Source organism: Dermacentor andersoni, chromosome 10, assembly GCF_023375885.2.
Source record: "Dermacentor andersoni chromosome 10, qqDerAnde1_hic_scaffold, whole genome shotgun sequence".
NCBI classification, from domain to species: domain Eukaryota; kingdom Metazoa; phylum Arthropoda; class Arachnida; order Ixodida; family Ixodidae; genus Dermacentor; species Dermacentor andersoni.
Window position 1 is genome coordinate 133310684 of NC_092823.1, and position 17873 is coordinate 133328556.

General features: G+C 46.3%; 2 protein-coding genes across 2 annotated transcripts in view; one reads left to right on the plus strand and one right to left on the minus strand.

The window, feature by feature from the left end:
• Positions 1–8488: 8488 nt before the first annotated feature.
• LOC126545113 (BLOC-1-related complex subunit 8) lies at positions 8489–10259 on the minus strand. The gene has a single exon (XM_050192838.3). It carries the CDS (start codon positions 9797–9799, stop codon positions 9251–9253), a length of 549 nt encoding a protein of 182 aa, XP_050048795.1. The 5' UTR covers positions 9800–10259; the 3' UTR covers positions 8489–9250.
• A 228-nt stretch (positions 10260–10487) lies between these two features.
• FBXO11 (F-box protein 11) overlaps positions 10488–17873 on the plus strand; it is a 49245-nt gene continuing 41859 nt past the window's right edge. The window contains exons 1-2 of the mRNA XM_050192814.3: positions 10488–10685; positions 12008–12037. Of these exons, the coding sequence (XP_050048771.1) occupies positions 10586–10685; positions 12008–12037 (130 nt within the window). The 5' untranslated portion in view covers positions 10488–10585. The remainder of the gene's footprint in view (positions 10686–12007; positions 12038–17873) is intronic.

The window sequence follows — 17873 nt, forward strand, 5'->3', positions numbered from 1 at the left end:
TCAAGAAGGACCTGAGCAAATATTCTCATATATGTATGTATGTGAACAGTGGCACAGTGTGTGGAGCACCTACATGAGGTGCTTCTGCGATGACCAGCTCCGATTATTAAAAAAGCTTAAAAACAGACTCAACTCCAGTTGACATCTAAGTTGACAAAGCATGTTTGGTTTGGTCGAGCATGGTTATGAATCAGTTAAATGTCCTGCAGTGAACAATTGATGCTTTTGCGACCTGTGTATCCTATGGGTCTATATATCTATCTATATTTGAATCGGCACAGACCCATTGGCACAGGGTATGCACCAGACTTGTACATAATGAGTTACATTGAATTAGTTACTTGTAAACTATTACATTTCTTGGCAATTTTGTAATTTAACAATTAAAGTTTTAACCTTGGTAGCACTCACTGTAGTTCAAGTACTCCTTTCAGTAACCAATTACGTGTAATTTGTTACTTTATTGGCGAGACAAGCTGTAAAAAGTAACAGAATTTTATGAACCTACATTTGGCGGGAACTGCAATAGGACAAGATCATGCCACGCAGAAGCCAGTTCAAACAGGCAAACCTGGGAGCTAAATATTTGTTTCCAAATGTTAATGCTTCACCAGATGTCGGTCAACAAATTGAACCGGTGCTGGTATGTCTCAATAGCAACAGCCACTTAGGACGTTAATGTCAGGATATCATCTACAAAGAATGTTCACATGTTGTAGTAACAAGTTTACAAGTCGCAGTGCAGTGGTGGAACAACCATTGGCGCAGGCAAAAAACTGATTTGGCGCAGCCACAAGCACTTTTGGCGCAGAGCTAAACACACGTGTGCTTATCATATACAATGCAAACTTTAACTGATATAGTCGTGATATATATAGGGATATAGTGTGAAGACGAGTTTGTGTGAGGCAGTCACACAAACTTGCGAGTCCTTGCGAGTGCAGTCACGAAAGAACGCGCTGCTCCTTCACACCGCGATGCACAAGGAGGGCTGTGGCTAGGTTCATCGACTCTCCGATATGATGCAAAAAGGGCACCACAGACAGATCATTAACAAACGTGGGTTTATTAACCGAGAATTCAACACAGTACAATAGTCACGGCTTGTGGGCAAAGGCTCACCGTGAGAACAGTTGAGTATGAACACCTGTACTGAACATGACATTACGCAATACACTCATGCCATGCGGTGCACATTAGGGAGTTTTCGAACAAAGAAATAGTGTCAGCGCCTCTGCGCATGCGCGAGATGCAAAGAGGGTTTTGCGTTTGCGTCGGTGACGCTATTTCGCCGACACAGTGCAGCGACTCAAACTTGACACAGTAGTTTCGCATCAACAAACGGGGCAGCACCCATCGAAGTCGTGGCTCTCACTGTGCACCACATTTGACCTTAAACATCGTAAATCTGCGGCTATCGAAAGCAATAAATGGTGTCGTAGGTTCTCGCTTCCTCTCATTTGACTTAATAAGACACGGCGAAACGTAAAGTTGAGCAAACAAATTTTATTTTTTCATCTTGGCAATTTTGCATTAAAAGAATCCTTGCATCTCTCCCTCATCAATATGCGGCCACCGCAGCTGCACGCAAAGCCCACAATCTCGAGCTCAGCAGGGCAACCCCATAGCCCAATAGACTACCCCAATGGGTCACGAACTTTGGGGCACACTGATAGCTAAGTCGCAAGTGCGAAATTACGTTGCTGAAATCGGTCACAATATCTGGTCATGGGAAATAAGTTTGAGAATGCATATAAAGTTTGACTAGAATGCACTTAGGCCAGCGACGAATACTCGCATGGTTCTCTGTTTCTGTTTTCTTTTTCAACGGCCCCCATGTGTTCATGCTGAGCGCTTATACATAATGCCAAAATTAACGGCCCGGCCCATATGCATGCGTGCAATAAAACTGGTGATACGATTACAAATAATGGTCTATTCACTTACTTATACATGCGGAAGCCGACGTGTGCTCGCTAATACTATACTAAACTATGCGCCACGTGCGATTCTGGTCACAGTGGCTCTTTTACAAAACCCTACTGTCATCCATAAACATAGAAAAAGCTAACCTTTAATCCTAGAATCCTCCTTCATCAAACTCCGCAGTAACATGCGTGTCTGATGAACACCGAAATAAAGTGCCAGCAAGACAGTACACCGGCACTACATTGTACGTCAGAAAAAAATGCGGGAATGATGAACTAGATGACTCCAACGGGCCTCTGCTTGCTTCTACGATGATGATCATATAGCGTGCTATTGGTTTTGATTTCAGTTTTGCTAGCTGTGACCAACAGAAGGAGGGTTTTGCTTGTGTGCTTGCTTTGGCGCAGGCTCGGTGCAATTTCCCCTAAAATGCCATTTTCGCACAGCATGGCACAGGAGTCAGTCTCAGTGCAGTTTGGCCACAATTGGCACAGCTGTTCCACCACTGCAGCAACAAAACGCTGTGCTTCACAGAGGACCCAGATGCTAAATAATGACACTCTTGTGTGCAAGATTCCTGTATGTTGCACCACCAGCCTGCTCGGTTAAAACACGTTGGCGGGCTAGTTGATTTAAAGCCATGCTAGAATGTGTAAGTGCAACTGAACGAGCACGTAGAAAGAAACAGATACACAGAGACAGCGCTACTTTCAACTATACATTTTATTTTCGTACCCATCGATAAATATATACCGAAAGAGCGTCTCTGTGTATCTGTTTATTTCTGTGTCCTTGTTCAGTCGCACTTACACATTCTGCCGGCCTATTCCCCAGCGCGCGCATCGAGTGAGTTTTCAGGGTTGCTGCTGATGTCTTCGCGATTAAATGCCAGAAGATGACCGATGAAATTTTTGAAAAGCGATTGTTAGTAAGGTTAAGCAATGTATGAATTGCTGTAGAGGATGCACTGAATGTGCCAGCCCAGCTCATTCTGTTTATGGTACCTGTGTAATATTATCAAAAGGTTCAGAGGAATGCAACACAGAAGTCGCTGATTACTTTGGAGTCATTAATCAATTAGTTTCATGGGGAAGTAACTGGTAAGTGTAATCAGTTGCATTTTTGAGTGAAGTAATTGTAATTGTAATCAGTTACCTTTTTTTTCTGTAACGTGTAAAAGTCTGGTATGTGTGTCTCTAGAAACTGCAAGTGCCTAAGGCAAAGTGGGACTGTACTTGTGTGGACTCTTGCATTATTACAAGTTTAGCTGTTTATCACTAGGTCCTGGCGGATCTCGTCTCCGTGGGCATAAACCAACAATTTTTCATACGTGCGTCAATTCCGCAGATAGTGTAATGCCGTGCCGACTCACAGCAGAGGTGAAACAGGTGTTAAGCACTCCCGATACGTGGGCCGATCCCGAAGGTTGTGCAATACTGGGATGACGCACGGTAGAGGTGCAGTTTGCCATTAAAGGCCCACATTCACAGCGTTGCTGGTCATCCTTCTTCACAGACTGGAGGGGCACTGTGTTTTTTTCTCCATAAATCAGTCATTAAGTATGCTGATATGAATACTCTTATTTCAGCTGACCAACAGAAGTGATTTGCGAGTATGGGTCCTTTATAAAAGACAAGATGTCAGTGAATAGAAATCGGAGAAGTTGACATCAGCCACACATATCAAGCGTTTTTGTGTTTCATAAGTGAAATGCTTCTAACTAAAATAAAGTATTCGAGAGGAAAAAGTATATTTTGCTGCTCAAGATTCATGGGAGTGCTATATGTAATAAATTGCATGGCAACTCTCCATCATATATCAAACGTTTCATCACGTTGCAGTGTAGCTGACTTTTGCATCTTCAAATTTTATCATGCATTGCCTCGTACTCCCGCCATCAAACCAGCCGCTTTTCATTCAGATTACATCAATCATGAAAAAGATGTGTGCTCAATGTTGCACCGCCATGCACCTTTCATTTTTTATCAAGACATTACGAGATTGGAGTGGCTTTTCCTACGGTGACCCACTCTAGTGTCACTGACTTCAAGGCAACGATCAAACAGCTGTACAACCTTTAACACTATTGTAATAGCCCACCCCCATGTAAAATCTCTTCACTGTAACCTTTGAGCTATGGTAAATAAATATGAGTTTACTCCTAATAATTAATCTTTATGATTTACTTTACAACACATATTCAAATTGTGGCATTGAAGCCAATCAGTGCTCAAGCCACCTAGCAGGTTTATCAAGACCAGTTACACTTTCAAAATGTAGATCCCAAGTTTATGGTGAAATGCATTTGTGTCCCCAGAAAGGCATTATTTCTACATTGCGAACAAAATTACATGGATTAACAATTTTCGCTACGTTAAATTTCTAACTATAGGCAGCAGCACTTAGTTATCTTGCAGTTTCTTAGATTGTTCTTTTTTATTGTGTTGTCAATAATATTCCAACCTTCCCACCTCCCTTTTCCTCCATTCATTCCTTTATTTCATTTATTTAATTATTTATCCACCTTTTTTTCCATAAGCACCATTTTGTGCTGCTACCTCCATTCTTTCTTTCAGAGAGATGCAAGTTCACTGGCCCCCAGCGGTGCAGATAATCCCCCCAATTTCCTCCGTCGTTCAGGCTCCCTCCAGAAAAAGAGGAACCTACAGTACACGCCGACCGGCCTACACATGGCGCTATCTCACATTCCTCCACTGACATTGAGGAGCAAATAATTTTTTTTCAATTCTACACCCTCACCGCTAACACAACCTCAGTCACTGCCTCGCCCACCAGCCTTACCTTCTCTCCCCTTTAGAAGAACCTTACCTATACATACTGGGCCAAGGAGAGTGTATGTCACCTGTGGGAGATACGCGGTGGTTCTCCTCCGTACTCTTGGGACAAAGGAACAACACACAGTAGTGCAAACAGTCACAAGGGCATTTATTGCACCTTTCATAGATCCATGCCTGCTAGCCAGCCGAGTTGCTATCCCCAAAACATGCCGATGGGCGCGCGACAAATCTAGAAGTCCGACTCACCGCGTCCTCGCGAGCGAATATGTTCGCTCCATGCTGGATCCCAACGCCTGGTCGTTCGCGTGTATAGTCACGCGAATCGTGGCGCGTTCCAAGGCGGCCACGCGAGGCGGTCTCGCAGATGCATCGGTCGCCGCGCGCTCGCGGGAGACGTCCTCCGCCGCGCGCCGACCCGCCGGGAAAGAGAGCAAGCGCCTGTCCCTCGGCGCCCGAGTAACCCCGCCGCGACGGTGGCGCCATCTCTCACACCGCGCTTGTACCACTCCGAGCGCCGCGGGCGCCAGGCCACGCGAGCCGTGCGGGAAAAACAGCATATCAGGGGATGCGCTATGCGGGAAAACATCAGGGGAGGCGCGAGGGTCGCGCATCCCCACATCCCCCCAACCTTAAATCACTTCTTATTCCGGCGAAACATGTGACACGGTCTAACATCAGCACGTGCTGCGCGAACAAGGTGGTACATGCAACAGTGGCCGCGCCGGGGAAATGTCCACACGCTGTCCATAACATGCGAGCCGACTGTCCTTGGGGTACACCGCTGGCGTCCGCCGGTCACCGCAGCAGCTTTGCGACTCGACGGCACGATCCCAGGCCAGGACTCCGGAGACGACGACGCAGTAGTCGGTACGAGCAAGCGTCGCTCGCGCCGACGCGCCCTGCTGGCAAGAGCCGCCGTAGCTGTCGGTGACCGCTGGCTCCTTTGTCCGCCGCCGAGGGTTGTGAGCTGGATGCAGGAGGCCGCCGAAGTCGCTGCGCCGAACTGGCCACAGCATCACCATCGCCCGGGGTGACTCGATCGTAGTCCGGGGCAGCAGCGCAGACGATGTGCAGGTGACAGCAAGCCAGGGGTGACTCCAATCACGCTGCGTAAACTCAACACACTCGGCAAACACTACAGTAGTGCAAGGGAGAGGAATTCTGCATGCGCATCGCCCACGTGGTACGATGTTCAACTCGGCTAGCAAAAGATCGGGCAGCTACTCAGATGCTAAGTTCAAGTGAACGAAGCTTGCTTCCTTGAGCCGAACGAGTAATTTCAATTCGTGCGAGGCTAAATAGAATGAGGGAAGCAAATTGCAACGCCTCAACGCCACGGTCCACCAGGTTGTGTCCCTCCACGTGCGACAGGCGGCTTCGTAAAGCCTTAGGCCTAAATCGTCGCTACTCTGACAACAACCGGCATCCAAAAACAACACCCAAAATGGGCGCAAAACAGGCAGCCGCGAGGAGACGTTAGCTCTGTGAAGTGGTCCTACTCCGCTCGGTGCACACAGCATCCGAGTTGACGGCGCCCACCGTCCCAGACGGTGTCGGAGCGCCCGGTGCCAGGCCGCAATACCAGTCAGCCCGTCGTGGCACCCGTGGCCCGCGGCCACCCGGCTCCCAGAGCCGCGACTTCATCCGAGTCAAAGAGATAGAAGAAGCTATTTACATAAGAAATTCGGACCACCCACGAGGCTTCCGTACTCACTCGCTTCAGGCTTGCCACTGCTCCGCGGGCGCTCAGCCTCGCTCTCCCAGGATGCAGACCACGTGGCTCTCGTACCGACGAATGTCATTAAAGAAAACACTTGCGAAGAGGCTTAGCATGTTGACGTGTTCAAACACACTACAGCCACCGCCGCCTCGCTCAAGAAAGCATGCCTCCGATGCTAGCGATCAAAATTCACGCTAGGCCTACGCTTCGGTTCAAACAAAACTGTTGAACGAAGCAAAACTGTTAAATCTATCGTCCGATGCCCCAAGAGGTCCACGTTGGGCAGCCAGATGTGGGAGATACGCGGTGGTTCTCCTCCGTACTCTTGGGACAAAGGAACAACACACAGTAGTGCAAACAGTCACAAGGGCATTTATTGCACCTTTCATAGATCCATGCCTGCTAGCCAGCCGAGTTGCTATCCCCAAAACATGCCGATGGGCGCGCGACAAATCTAGAAGTCCGACTCACCGCGTCCTCGCGAGCGAATATGTTCGCTCCATGCTGGATCCCAACGCCTGGTCGTTCGCGTGTATAGTCACGCGAATCGTGGCGCGTTCCAAGGCGGCCACGCGAGGCGGTCTCGCAGATGCATCGGTCGCCGCGCGCTCGCGGGAGACGTCCTCCGCCGCGCGCCGACCCGCCGGGAAAGAGAGCAAGCGCCTGTCCCTCGGCGCCCGAGTAACCCCGCCGCGACGGTGGCGCCATCTCTCACACCGCGCTTGTACCACTCCGAGCGCCGCGGGCGCCAGGCCACGCGAGCCGTGCGGGAAAAACAGCATATCAGGGGATGCGCTATGCGGGAAAACATCAGGGGAGGCGCGAGGGTCGCGCATCCCCACACACCTTGAAGAAGACAAGCCCACTTGTTGAAACGTTGGCTTCTGCTCTCACCTTGTTCTCGTTTTGCTCATCTTGAATTTCCATCTCCCACATTTCCCATGCTTTCCATGGATTAACAATGTATTTTGTGGACAAATATCTCAAAACTGTACAGGTCTCAGGATTCCTACAATGTGGATGATCTTTGAGCAGTAGTTCTGTAATAATGTAATAATGGTAATAATAGTAGTAATAATGCATAAATAAATAGTCAGAAAAATATCCCCATATCTTTTCTGCTCTGCATATATGTATGTATATATATATATATATGTGTGTGTGTGTGTGTAAGAATTTCATAGTCCTTGCTCAAAAGCCTGGCATATATGCCACAAGTGTGCATTTTTCTCTCATGATATGTGACCTTGCATTGTGCAAGTGGTGTATTGACAGCAGTATGCTAAGGAACGGTGATTGGCCAATGACAATTAAGTGAACAAGGCTCACTTAAAGCGACATGAAAGCAATGGCTAGTGCATACTGTTGTTGAGCAGCATGCTTTCGAGGAGCACATTTTTGGAGGTACAACTGCTATAGTTGCTCTTCCAATTTTGCTTTTGGTGTGTCTGTCCACATGTTATGCCAAAAACTATCATCACTATGTCGTGGTCACTATGGAATGTAATTATTGAAGAAGGCACTGTAAAGATTCAGAGGAACCCTCCACCAAGATCACCACCAGGGCTTTAAACATTTGTTTTAGGGAACATTGTTTTAGGAACCCACAAACTTTCCGTAACCTGAAGGTCGTGGGTGCGGTCCTCTCCGGCGATAAGTTATCTTTTTGTCCACTTTCATTTGCCTTTTCCTCATTATTTTCAACATTTTAATTTCAATAACAGCTAATTACCCCTATGCATTCTTTTTCATTGCCTGTTGGCTTTAGATGGTCATGCTCAGCAACAATGTCTTTTGCTTGCTTTACATCAAGGCAGCCTCTACCAAAACAACCATTAGGCAATCAAACATTGTTTTGATGCATTTAAAGGTTTAAGTGAGCCTCAGCAACATTATTTTCCATGATTTAGATTTAAGACAATGATTAGTAACCTGAAGTATTCCTACCCATACCATATGCCTCTGAAACTTTTAGTTATGCTAGCAGCTATAAAGGCCAGAGCAGTGACCAGCACAGAATTACAGACACTAAAAAAGTGTGTCAAAGGAACAACCAGGTCATATGCCTTTTATTCTTTTCATGTTTATGTTGTGTCACATTTACTGCCAGTTCTTGGATAAAACTTCAACCACCCACTTCACTATTTGTCCACATTTTGACTGGTTTACAACATCAATGGGTAGCAGTGGGTATAGTTCCATCCACAGGTCACAGGCTGTCATAGTGGTAACGATCATTTGTAGTCTTGGTTCCTGTTCTGCAATACTGCTTAGTGCAGCAGGCAACCAACTGCACCATCCTGCCCGCTTTCCACAAGCACAGCCAAGTGATATCGGTGTCACCACACAAAAAAAGGCACTGTCTACGGAGCGTTCCAGCAAAGTGTAAACATGCACGTTGGCACAGAAGTGTCAATGATGAAAGACACGATGGACTGGCGACATCCTGTGGTGCTACATTCAACCAATGAAGGCACTGTTTAGCGTAGTGCAATTAGCAACTATCTTCTACTTATAAGCTGGTGTAAACCTGTCGGAAGTAAAATAATTGAGAAGCTGTGGTTTTCAGTTGTTTTTTTTTTCTGGACACTGAAGCACATTGGCCCAAAAATGTTCCTAACACATTTCAGCTTAAGCCTCGTCACTAGATGTCGCCATCTGCGTTGCTGCTCTCGTCTACGTCATAGTTTGATTTGTTATTGTTTTTTCCCAGCTGCGTTTACACTATGCTGAAACTACTGCACTCCAATGGCTGAATTTGTCTAATGCGTAACGCTTGCATCCTCCGCAGGCTATTAACCATTTAACGCTGATCGCTAGGCCGTCTCGGGGACGCTGATCGCTGCGACCCCAGCCGCATGTCAGCCGCCCCCAGTGATGGCGAGCTGCTCAGACGGGCAGCCTTTTGGGGTAGATCTAAAGACAGCCGCTGCTGATGCAGCAACTGCTGCCGGCGACCGGTCGACTGCGCTGCACTGGTGGCAGCAGCGCGTGCTTCGCGGTGCGCCAGCTGCTGCTTCATGAAGACCGCGTTGCGCAGCAGGTCCTGCACATTGGCCAGGTGTTGGCGGCTCTGCTGGAAGCCACGCAATGCCGCGATGGCGTAGTCCAAGTCGTAGCACTTGCCGCGCAACTCTTGCCGCAGTTCGGTCATCTGCAGACGCCTCTCCACGGTCGGCTGCAGCGACTTGCGGACATGCTCTTGCAGCCGATAGCACGCCAGTGACGGCTCGTTCGCGAAGATGTGCACGTTCTCCGAGATGCGGCCGCAGGTGCCTTTGACACGCTGCTCCAGCTCGAGGTCAACATTAGGCCGAGCCTCTTCGGCCACAGTCACGGCTTCCGTGGCCATGGATCCCTGCAAAGACAGTTCGCTTCGAAACGGGACAGATTGGGCAACCTCCCCAATCGCCAGCAAGCTAAGCGATGTTACATAGCACGTTGGGAACGATCGTTAATAGGCAATGTTAATAGGAGTGTATGAGGGGCGCTGTACAGAAACTACATACTCAGCTCTACGCGCACATGTATCAATATTCAAAGACGGGTTTATTTATGCCTTGACTCGAAGTCGATCCCTGCTCAGAGTTAGGTAAAAATGCTATAGAAAAAACTTCGCTTCCATCTCCGAGAAGCGTACAACATATGAACATCTAACAGACTTTTGCGTCACCAATACATACAAATTATTATTTTTTTTTTGAAATTTATGACAATTGAAGCGCATTTATACTTTACATTCTGCCAAAAGATGGCGCGATAGTTTGTAACAACTTAATTATTTGTGTGTTATTTTATTTGTTTTTTTACTAACATTAAAGCAAAAATTGTGACAACTCCTGACATGAAAACATACGAACAGGGCGTTTTCATTACATATGCAAATACAGCTGGCTTCAGTCAGTGCGCTTCGCTTGTGTTCCGGTTTTCTTTTGTTGTGCGTGCCTGGTTTTTGCGGTAGTCAACCAAAAGAAGCGTCACGTGACCCGCATCAGCGTCGCGATTGGCCGGGCTAATGTTTCCCGACATGGAACAAGAAAATGGCCTCACAGCAATGGTGATGGGGGTGGTTGTCAAGTTCTCGACCCTTTGTTGAGTGCTGCGGGCAAGTCTTCGTGGTGCTTCGTGTTCCCCGAAGATGTCCAGTGCGGCGGCAAGGCCGCCGAGACAAAGTGTGCGCAAAACGCGGAAGAAGCCTCTGAAGCGCGCGGGGATCACGCCCAGGGCGTTCGACGAAGGTACGCCTGAGCACTGCTTTTGTGAAAGGGGGGGGGGGGGGGGACCCTTTGGGCCATGATTAGGCCTAGTCTGTAGGAATATTTTTCCCCGATTCATGTTAGTCGCCGTCTTGGCGTGGTCAGCCGACCCTCGGTAGGTTCAGGGATGTCCTCGGCGTCTTTGCGGCCCGTACGGCTGTCTCACGCCAGCCGCATCCGAGCCTGGCTCGTCGCGATACATCGCAGGGCGCTCCCCCTTGTGTTCGCGTCGGGGCTTCGACACGATCGCATCGCCGACTCGCTCGTTTCGGCAAGGTGCTCTTGTCTGGCCAAAGAGTGGCGGCGGCATTGATTTCGACGTCGCGTTGTCTCGCGGTCTTTGCGCGATCGAATCGGCAAAGCCGCGACGATGGTCGGCCAAGCGGGCCCCGTTGCGCTGTGAGAAGCCGAGCGCTTTTCCCCGTCAGGGCTCCCGCGATCGCCGCCGCTTCTTTGGCGGCGTGCGAAATGCGAGGCACCCTGCCTAATCTCGCTAAAGGAACAGGGCGTCTTCTGGGATGCGTCATTAAGCGCGCCATACACCTTTCCGGATGGCTCGAGCGGCCGTATGGCGCTAGTCTGTCTACCGAAAAAACCATGTCGGTCACTCTGTACACGCGAGTGTGACGGATTGTCAGTGCTACTACCAGCAGTGAAAATCGCCTCAACAGCTGTTTTGGTGCTCTTCCCCTCTGTGTTACCTAAAGAAAGTTATTTGCGAAGACTGTGTAAACACGCACTGCGTCAGATAAAGTTGACCTTTCGGTGCCGTAGAAACGGTACGGGAATAACGTTCTGGCGTGACGCAACGCGACTGCTAGCTGTTGTATTGTGATCGTGTTTTATGAAAGCTTGCGACTGATCGGGCGCTATTCACACAACGGCTTTCGTTCCGGCATCGCATCCTCGTGAGGGTTAATCTCCGACATACCGCCCGTAGCAAGCATGCGAAAAACGCGAGACCGTCCGAGTAAATTGGTTTTGCCGAGAATTGGTTTTGCTAATAATAGCTCCTGAGTGTAATACAAGAAACGGGCGGTGCAAGTGCTAACCCAGTTTTCTCACTCTGCTGCGTATTGTTAAAGTAACAACCGACGATTAGTGACACATTGAGAACAATACGAATTATATGGAGGAAATTGAGCAGCTGTACAGAGGTCAGCAGAGCAGACGTCTACGTCATGCTGTGAATTCGGTTCAGCTGATGTACTTATGTGTTGAAGGAAACTGCCATGTTATCAGTTATCTTGCTGCAAAGCATCACTGAGACAAGTGTTTGAATACAATCCTTTTTCATGCTGCAGATGAACCTGCCGGTCACCCTCAGGAGTGTGGTGAGCTTTCTCGTGCTTTATATGTTTGTACACGTAGCCTCCTTAATCCTCCTTAATGTTGCTCAAGCAACTGACTTGCACCACAGTTTGGTTGCAAAAGGAGTTCTCGTACAAGCATTGCACAACTAAAACCTGTAAATGTTTACATTCTGGAATTGAGGCAGATCTAAAGTGGTAATGACCATCCTTAGCTCGAGTGCCTGCTCATTGATCCACCCTTTGGCCAGAACAACCATCCCTTGTAGAATATCAGTGGTGCTGCCATCTGCTCTGTGCTATGTTGTTTGGGCACAGATTCTTGGATGTATACAATTAATTTTCTTCATAGCGTCTTCATTATCGCTTCAGGGAATGAACACAGGCCAAGGAAATAAACTGCTCATTAGCTAGTAAGGCATATTGTCTTAAGGTGCGCTACACTCAACTTTAGCCTTGTTCTTCACAAGACTGGTCATTATAGTGAAAGAATCCAGCACTAAAAGAATGCAATTTGGTAGCACCTTCAGTCATAAATTCTAACCATGGTGTACCCAGAAGAAATTAAAATATCTAAGGACACAAGTCTCATGGTTTCTGTGCTGTTTCTCACTGATTGGCTCACAGGCATTATTAAAGAGCACTTATGCACAAAACATTTTATATGTGGAAGAAAAGCTCTTGCCAATTACTGTCACAAACCCACTATGTGCTACATCAACACAGCTTCATTTCTGCAACGTGCAGACTGTGCACAATACATACTTTGGCTCTGTTTTTATTGCATGGCTGTTCGGAAAGATTATTTTAAGTGCAAGATACAGCATAGAGCACTTCATCATTGTAGTGAGGGTGACACAGGTACATGGTGAAAATAATCATGTTTAAAATGCGTCACACACATATTGAGACACTTCTGATTGGGCCTGTGGTGCAAGTTTGAAAATGTGTAAAGTGTTTTAGGAGAACAAGTGGCAAGATAGATGGCTGGTTGCACTTTTCGATGTTGGTATGGCGTAATATAGTGGTTTCACGCTTGGCATTGTTTTTTAGTATGTATTACATCAGGCATATTTTTCAAGTGCTGCAGATGTGCTTTCCAAGCACAAGCTAGGCATGAAAAAGTGTATGTTCTCATATCTGACATTCCTGTAGATGGTTCTCCCATGAAGTCCACATTCTGTAAATTTGATAAAACTCATTAAAAAAGTGAAAATTCTTAATCCATTCTGTATCCGTATGCTTCTCATGATTTTGAAGCTGCAAGAAATGTGAGGAAGCTGTGTTGGGAATATCTACACTATTAGGAAGAGCTTTTTACACAGTCAAAAATTTTGTTGCAGTTGGCCTTTAAAGGGACAATAAAGAGAAATATAATTTGAGCTGTATTCGTTAATTGTGCTTCTACAAAACAAACGAAAAGACACTCTTACTATAAAAGGAAAATTGACAAACCATTAAAAATGCAACAACCAAAGCTAAGTGGTGACGCTACCTTGAGATTCGTGCGCCTGATCACCATGTCGTCAGGAGTTTTGACGACATCTGCTTGGGCCTAATAAATTTTTTTTCGGTAACGATAACACTACATTGTATTTTGAAAGAGCCAAGTCAACTTCATACCCATTACACACAGCACGCACTAAAAAACACGGATGAAGAATAGACAAACATGAGCGCTCTCTATTCTTCGTCCGTGTTTTTTAGTGCGCGCTCTGTGTAATCTAAGGATGTACCATTATGAAGATGTACCGACTCGCCAAGCTAGCTACTGTACTCCAAATTAACTTGGCACAAGTTGAGAACCTGTACTGTACTGTAGTGAATCAAGTACGAGAGAATATTGTCGCATTGTAGTGACAGGGAAAAAGTTACAGTTGTTGTAAACCTACTAGTGACATAAACTAACTCTTTAATGGGTGAACTTGTGCCCAGAAAGGCAAGTAGCACTCGAGCACAACAAAGCAGTGAGCCCAGTCGTCTATCATTGAAATCAATCTGCACGTGTCGATACATGACCTGGAGTCGTTACAGACTCCACCAGAACATTGAAGTACTATACTCCGTTTCATACATCAGGTGCAACGCTGTGGAGGCTAGAGGTACTTTTTGCAGTGGCTGCGTTTGCATTTAGAAATAGTTCAGTGTTTCTTGACCCGATTTTTGTGAAAATTTTCTCAGTCCTGAAAGCTCAGTCCTCAATAAAAAAAAAAAAGAATTTACCCATAGAAACACTCCATGTACTTATACAGCTCCTAACACGTTTGTTTTAAATCAGTTTGCTTTTCGTTATATTTTCATTGCAGCCCGTCGTGGCAGCTTCACGTGCATGCTCGCGCGAGCAAATGCCACTGGCACACTACAAAGCATAGACGAAACGCGCGGAGTAATAAATTTTGGTGACCGGACTTCTTGCGTAGCTTCAACAGTGTTGCATCTGATGTATGAAACGGAGTACATTCTGATGATGCAGCGACTGCTCATTGTCATTTTGTCACTAGTACGTAGCCACTCATAATAAAGAGTTCATTGCATTGTATAAGACTGAAGAAAATGCTACTTGTCTACTTCTACTCAATTCTTGGAAAAAAACTTTTGACGTTGCTTTGACAATGATGCAGGCAGTCGAAAGGTTTCGTTTTCGCTGCACACTGTGCTGCCCGCGCTTTTGCATTTCAGTAGTTTCATTATTGCCTAGGGCTGTGCTTGTTTATCTGGCTCATGAAACTCGCACAAACTGCCACTAGCAGAGAACGAGGCCCATTTCAATGAATGGCGAAGATTGCGTTTATAATTTGGCACACCCTCTCCCTTTCTCTTTCGCACTGTTGGCTCTGTCATGGCTTGGTGTCTGGCCACGCATTTTTCATTTTCAGCAAGAAACTAGCGCTGTCTGTCAGGTGCCGTTTTAATCGCCAAGAAAGTAAAGGGCAGTGATGGTGTATGCGATGTCACAACTCCCCACTTGGGGGCAGGTGATTTGAATTGTGGGACATTTATGTAAACCCTTCAGGTCCAGTTTTGTCAAAAGACTAAGTCTTTTCTTGGCACGGAGCAAGCTGTGCAAAATTTCTGGAATGGCATTCTAAAGGGGCACTATAGAGAAAAACGATCTAAGCTTATGTTAGTAAATTGCCCGTCCACAGTACCAAAAAAGCCACTCTTGCAGTGAGAAGCCTCTCTGCAAGTCAGAAATGACTCAAAAACGAAGAACTGATTGCGACACTGCTTTGAAATGCCCGCACCAGCTACCAGTGATGTCGTGGATTTTGATGCCGTCTCCTTGTGCTTAGTTAAATATTATTGGTAAAAATGAACTACAGTGTATTCTAAAGGAGCTAAAGTTTCGAGAACTTCTACTGAACCAAAATGGCTGAAATGCGAAGATACTCTGTTATCTGTGATATCACGCTGACTTACCGGTCCCATAGTTTCGCTGCAAAATTAAAATATGAGACTTTGGCACTCACTTTCTCTTCTAATAATCAACTAATTACCTAGAAGTCAGTGAAGCTAGAGTAGTTCTTCAAGTATACTTTATCAATTTAACTTATTCAGTGTTCCTCTTTTAGTGTCCCTTTAACATGGTAACTATAAATTCAAACAGCGCTAAACGACAGGACCAGAATGAGGAGGAGACAAACACGGCGCTGAACTTACAACTGATTTATTTGAAGTAAAAAGTCAACATATATACGTACTTCAAATAAATCAGTTGTAAGTTCAGCGCCGTGTTTGTCTCCTCCTCATTCTGGTCCTGTCGTTTAGCGCTGTTTGAATTTATAGTTACCATGCAACACCAACTCGCCCAATCCGCTGCCCTTCTCCCTTTAACAGTCCACATTGTTTTAATATTTGCCTTTGGTGTACCTTTAAGCACGCTTTCGTGCAAAGTGCTATTTAAGGTTTGGTTTATTTAATGGTTCTAAATCTTGGAAGTGCATGCCAGCTGTGGATGACAGCACACTGGTGGCATATGGTTTACTGTAACACATTTTGGCTGCATATGAACTTTGCACTTTAACCTTACATATGTGGCTCAACTTACTAGTACTAAGTACTTTCTTTATAGCACATAAGCTTTTGTGGCTGAGCATGGGTAGAGGACACATGCCAAAACAGCGATATTATCATTTGACCAGAGGCCGTATGCCGTAAGACACAAACGTTGATTAGGCTAAATAAATCAATGAAGGCAGTGTGTAGCACAAGTGTACACATTCTACATTCAGGTACAGTGGCATGAAATACACAATGCATTGTGATCCTGAAGGTAGAAATAAATGGAACCTGAAAAATAAGCAACTTAGGAAGCACTGAAACAATGATAGGCTGCATGAATACTTTGTTTAGCTCAAAACAACAGACACAAGAAAGACGACAGGACAAGGCGCTACTCTCAACTGGCATCATTTTATTGCGTCACTCCTTTATAGACAGCTGAAACTAGAGGAACATGTGCAGTGAGCACCATGTGGTGAAGCCACCAACATCCGATCACAAGAGCGCACTCATGTGACAGAATCCAAAAAACCATATTCAGCGCTGTACAAGGCTAAGGAAGGTACACTAATGCACTGTGACCCCAATGACAGAATGAAGAATGCTTCCGATAACTCTCGGGCGGTGGTGTCACGGCTCTTTCAAAATCGTGGTATCACGAAACATGGGTTTGCACTTGCGTATTTTACAATGCTGAGCCAAATGGGAACCTGTGCCTGTTGGTATGGATCGCTCATGTTCTCTAAGGCTATGGTTCTTTGAATTCTGTCGCATGAGTGCGCTCTTGTGATCGGATGTTGGTGGCTCCACCACATGGTGCTCACTGCGCATGTTCCTCCAGTTTCAGCTGTCTATAAAGGAGTGACGCAATAAAATGATGTCAGTTGAGAGTAGCGCCTTGTTCTGGTGGTCTTTCTTGTGTCTGTTGTTTTGCGCTAAACAAAGTATTCATGGATTCGCACCAACTAGCCCGCCAACGCATTGTAATGATAGGCTGTCAACAAAATCAAGTTTGATGCTGCACAAAGCATACACATATATGAGGAATAAGAGAACCCGCTGTGATTGCTCAGTGGCTGTGGTGTCAGGCTGCTGAGCACGAGGTCGCGGGATCAAATCCCGGCCACAGGGGCTGCATTTCGATGGGGGCGAAATGCAAAAACACCAGTGTACTTAGATTTAGGTGCACATTAAGAATCCCAGGTGGTCGAAATTTCTGGAGTCCTTCACTATGCCGTGCCTCGTAATCAGAAAGTGGTTTTGGCTCATAAAACCCCATGATTAAATTTTTTTTAAGGAATAAGAGAGCTGTATTACACCAAGGACATTGGGGGAAGGGGGAGGGGAGTACATGCAATGTGCCCCCCTCTATGCAGTGTAGTGGTTATGATGCCTGAATATTAATATGTGTGACCATGGTCCTTAATCTTGAAGCAATGTCATTTTATTACAAATTTCACCTTGCTGCTGCTGAGTTAGGAGTTGCTGGTGAGTCTAGTTACTCATGGCCCTGATGCAAACCATTGTTGCAAGCTTTTTTGACTAACAAGTCCCCCACTGTCTTCTTTTGTTGTGCATTTGCCATCAAAAGGCATAAGTGACAGGCCATTTTTGATGTCGGTGGCATGACTGACATTCATTGCAATGGTACCCCATGGGCAGAATGTTTTTGCAATCAGAATGTTGCCCAGGGAACCATGATTGTCCTTGTCACTTGAGGTAGTAACTGTTTACCTCAAAACAATGGGACAGGTACTTGAGGTCATCAACCACATGTCCATGTTTGCTAACGGCTGGTGTGTGCATTTCTCCTGCCGATTTTCTACTCCTCACGAGTCCATCACGCCCCACGTGATAT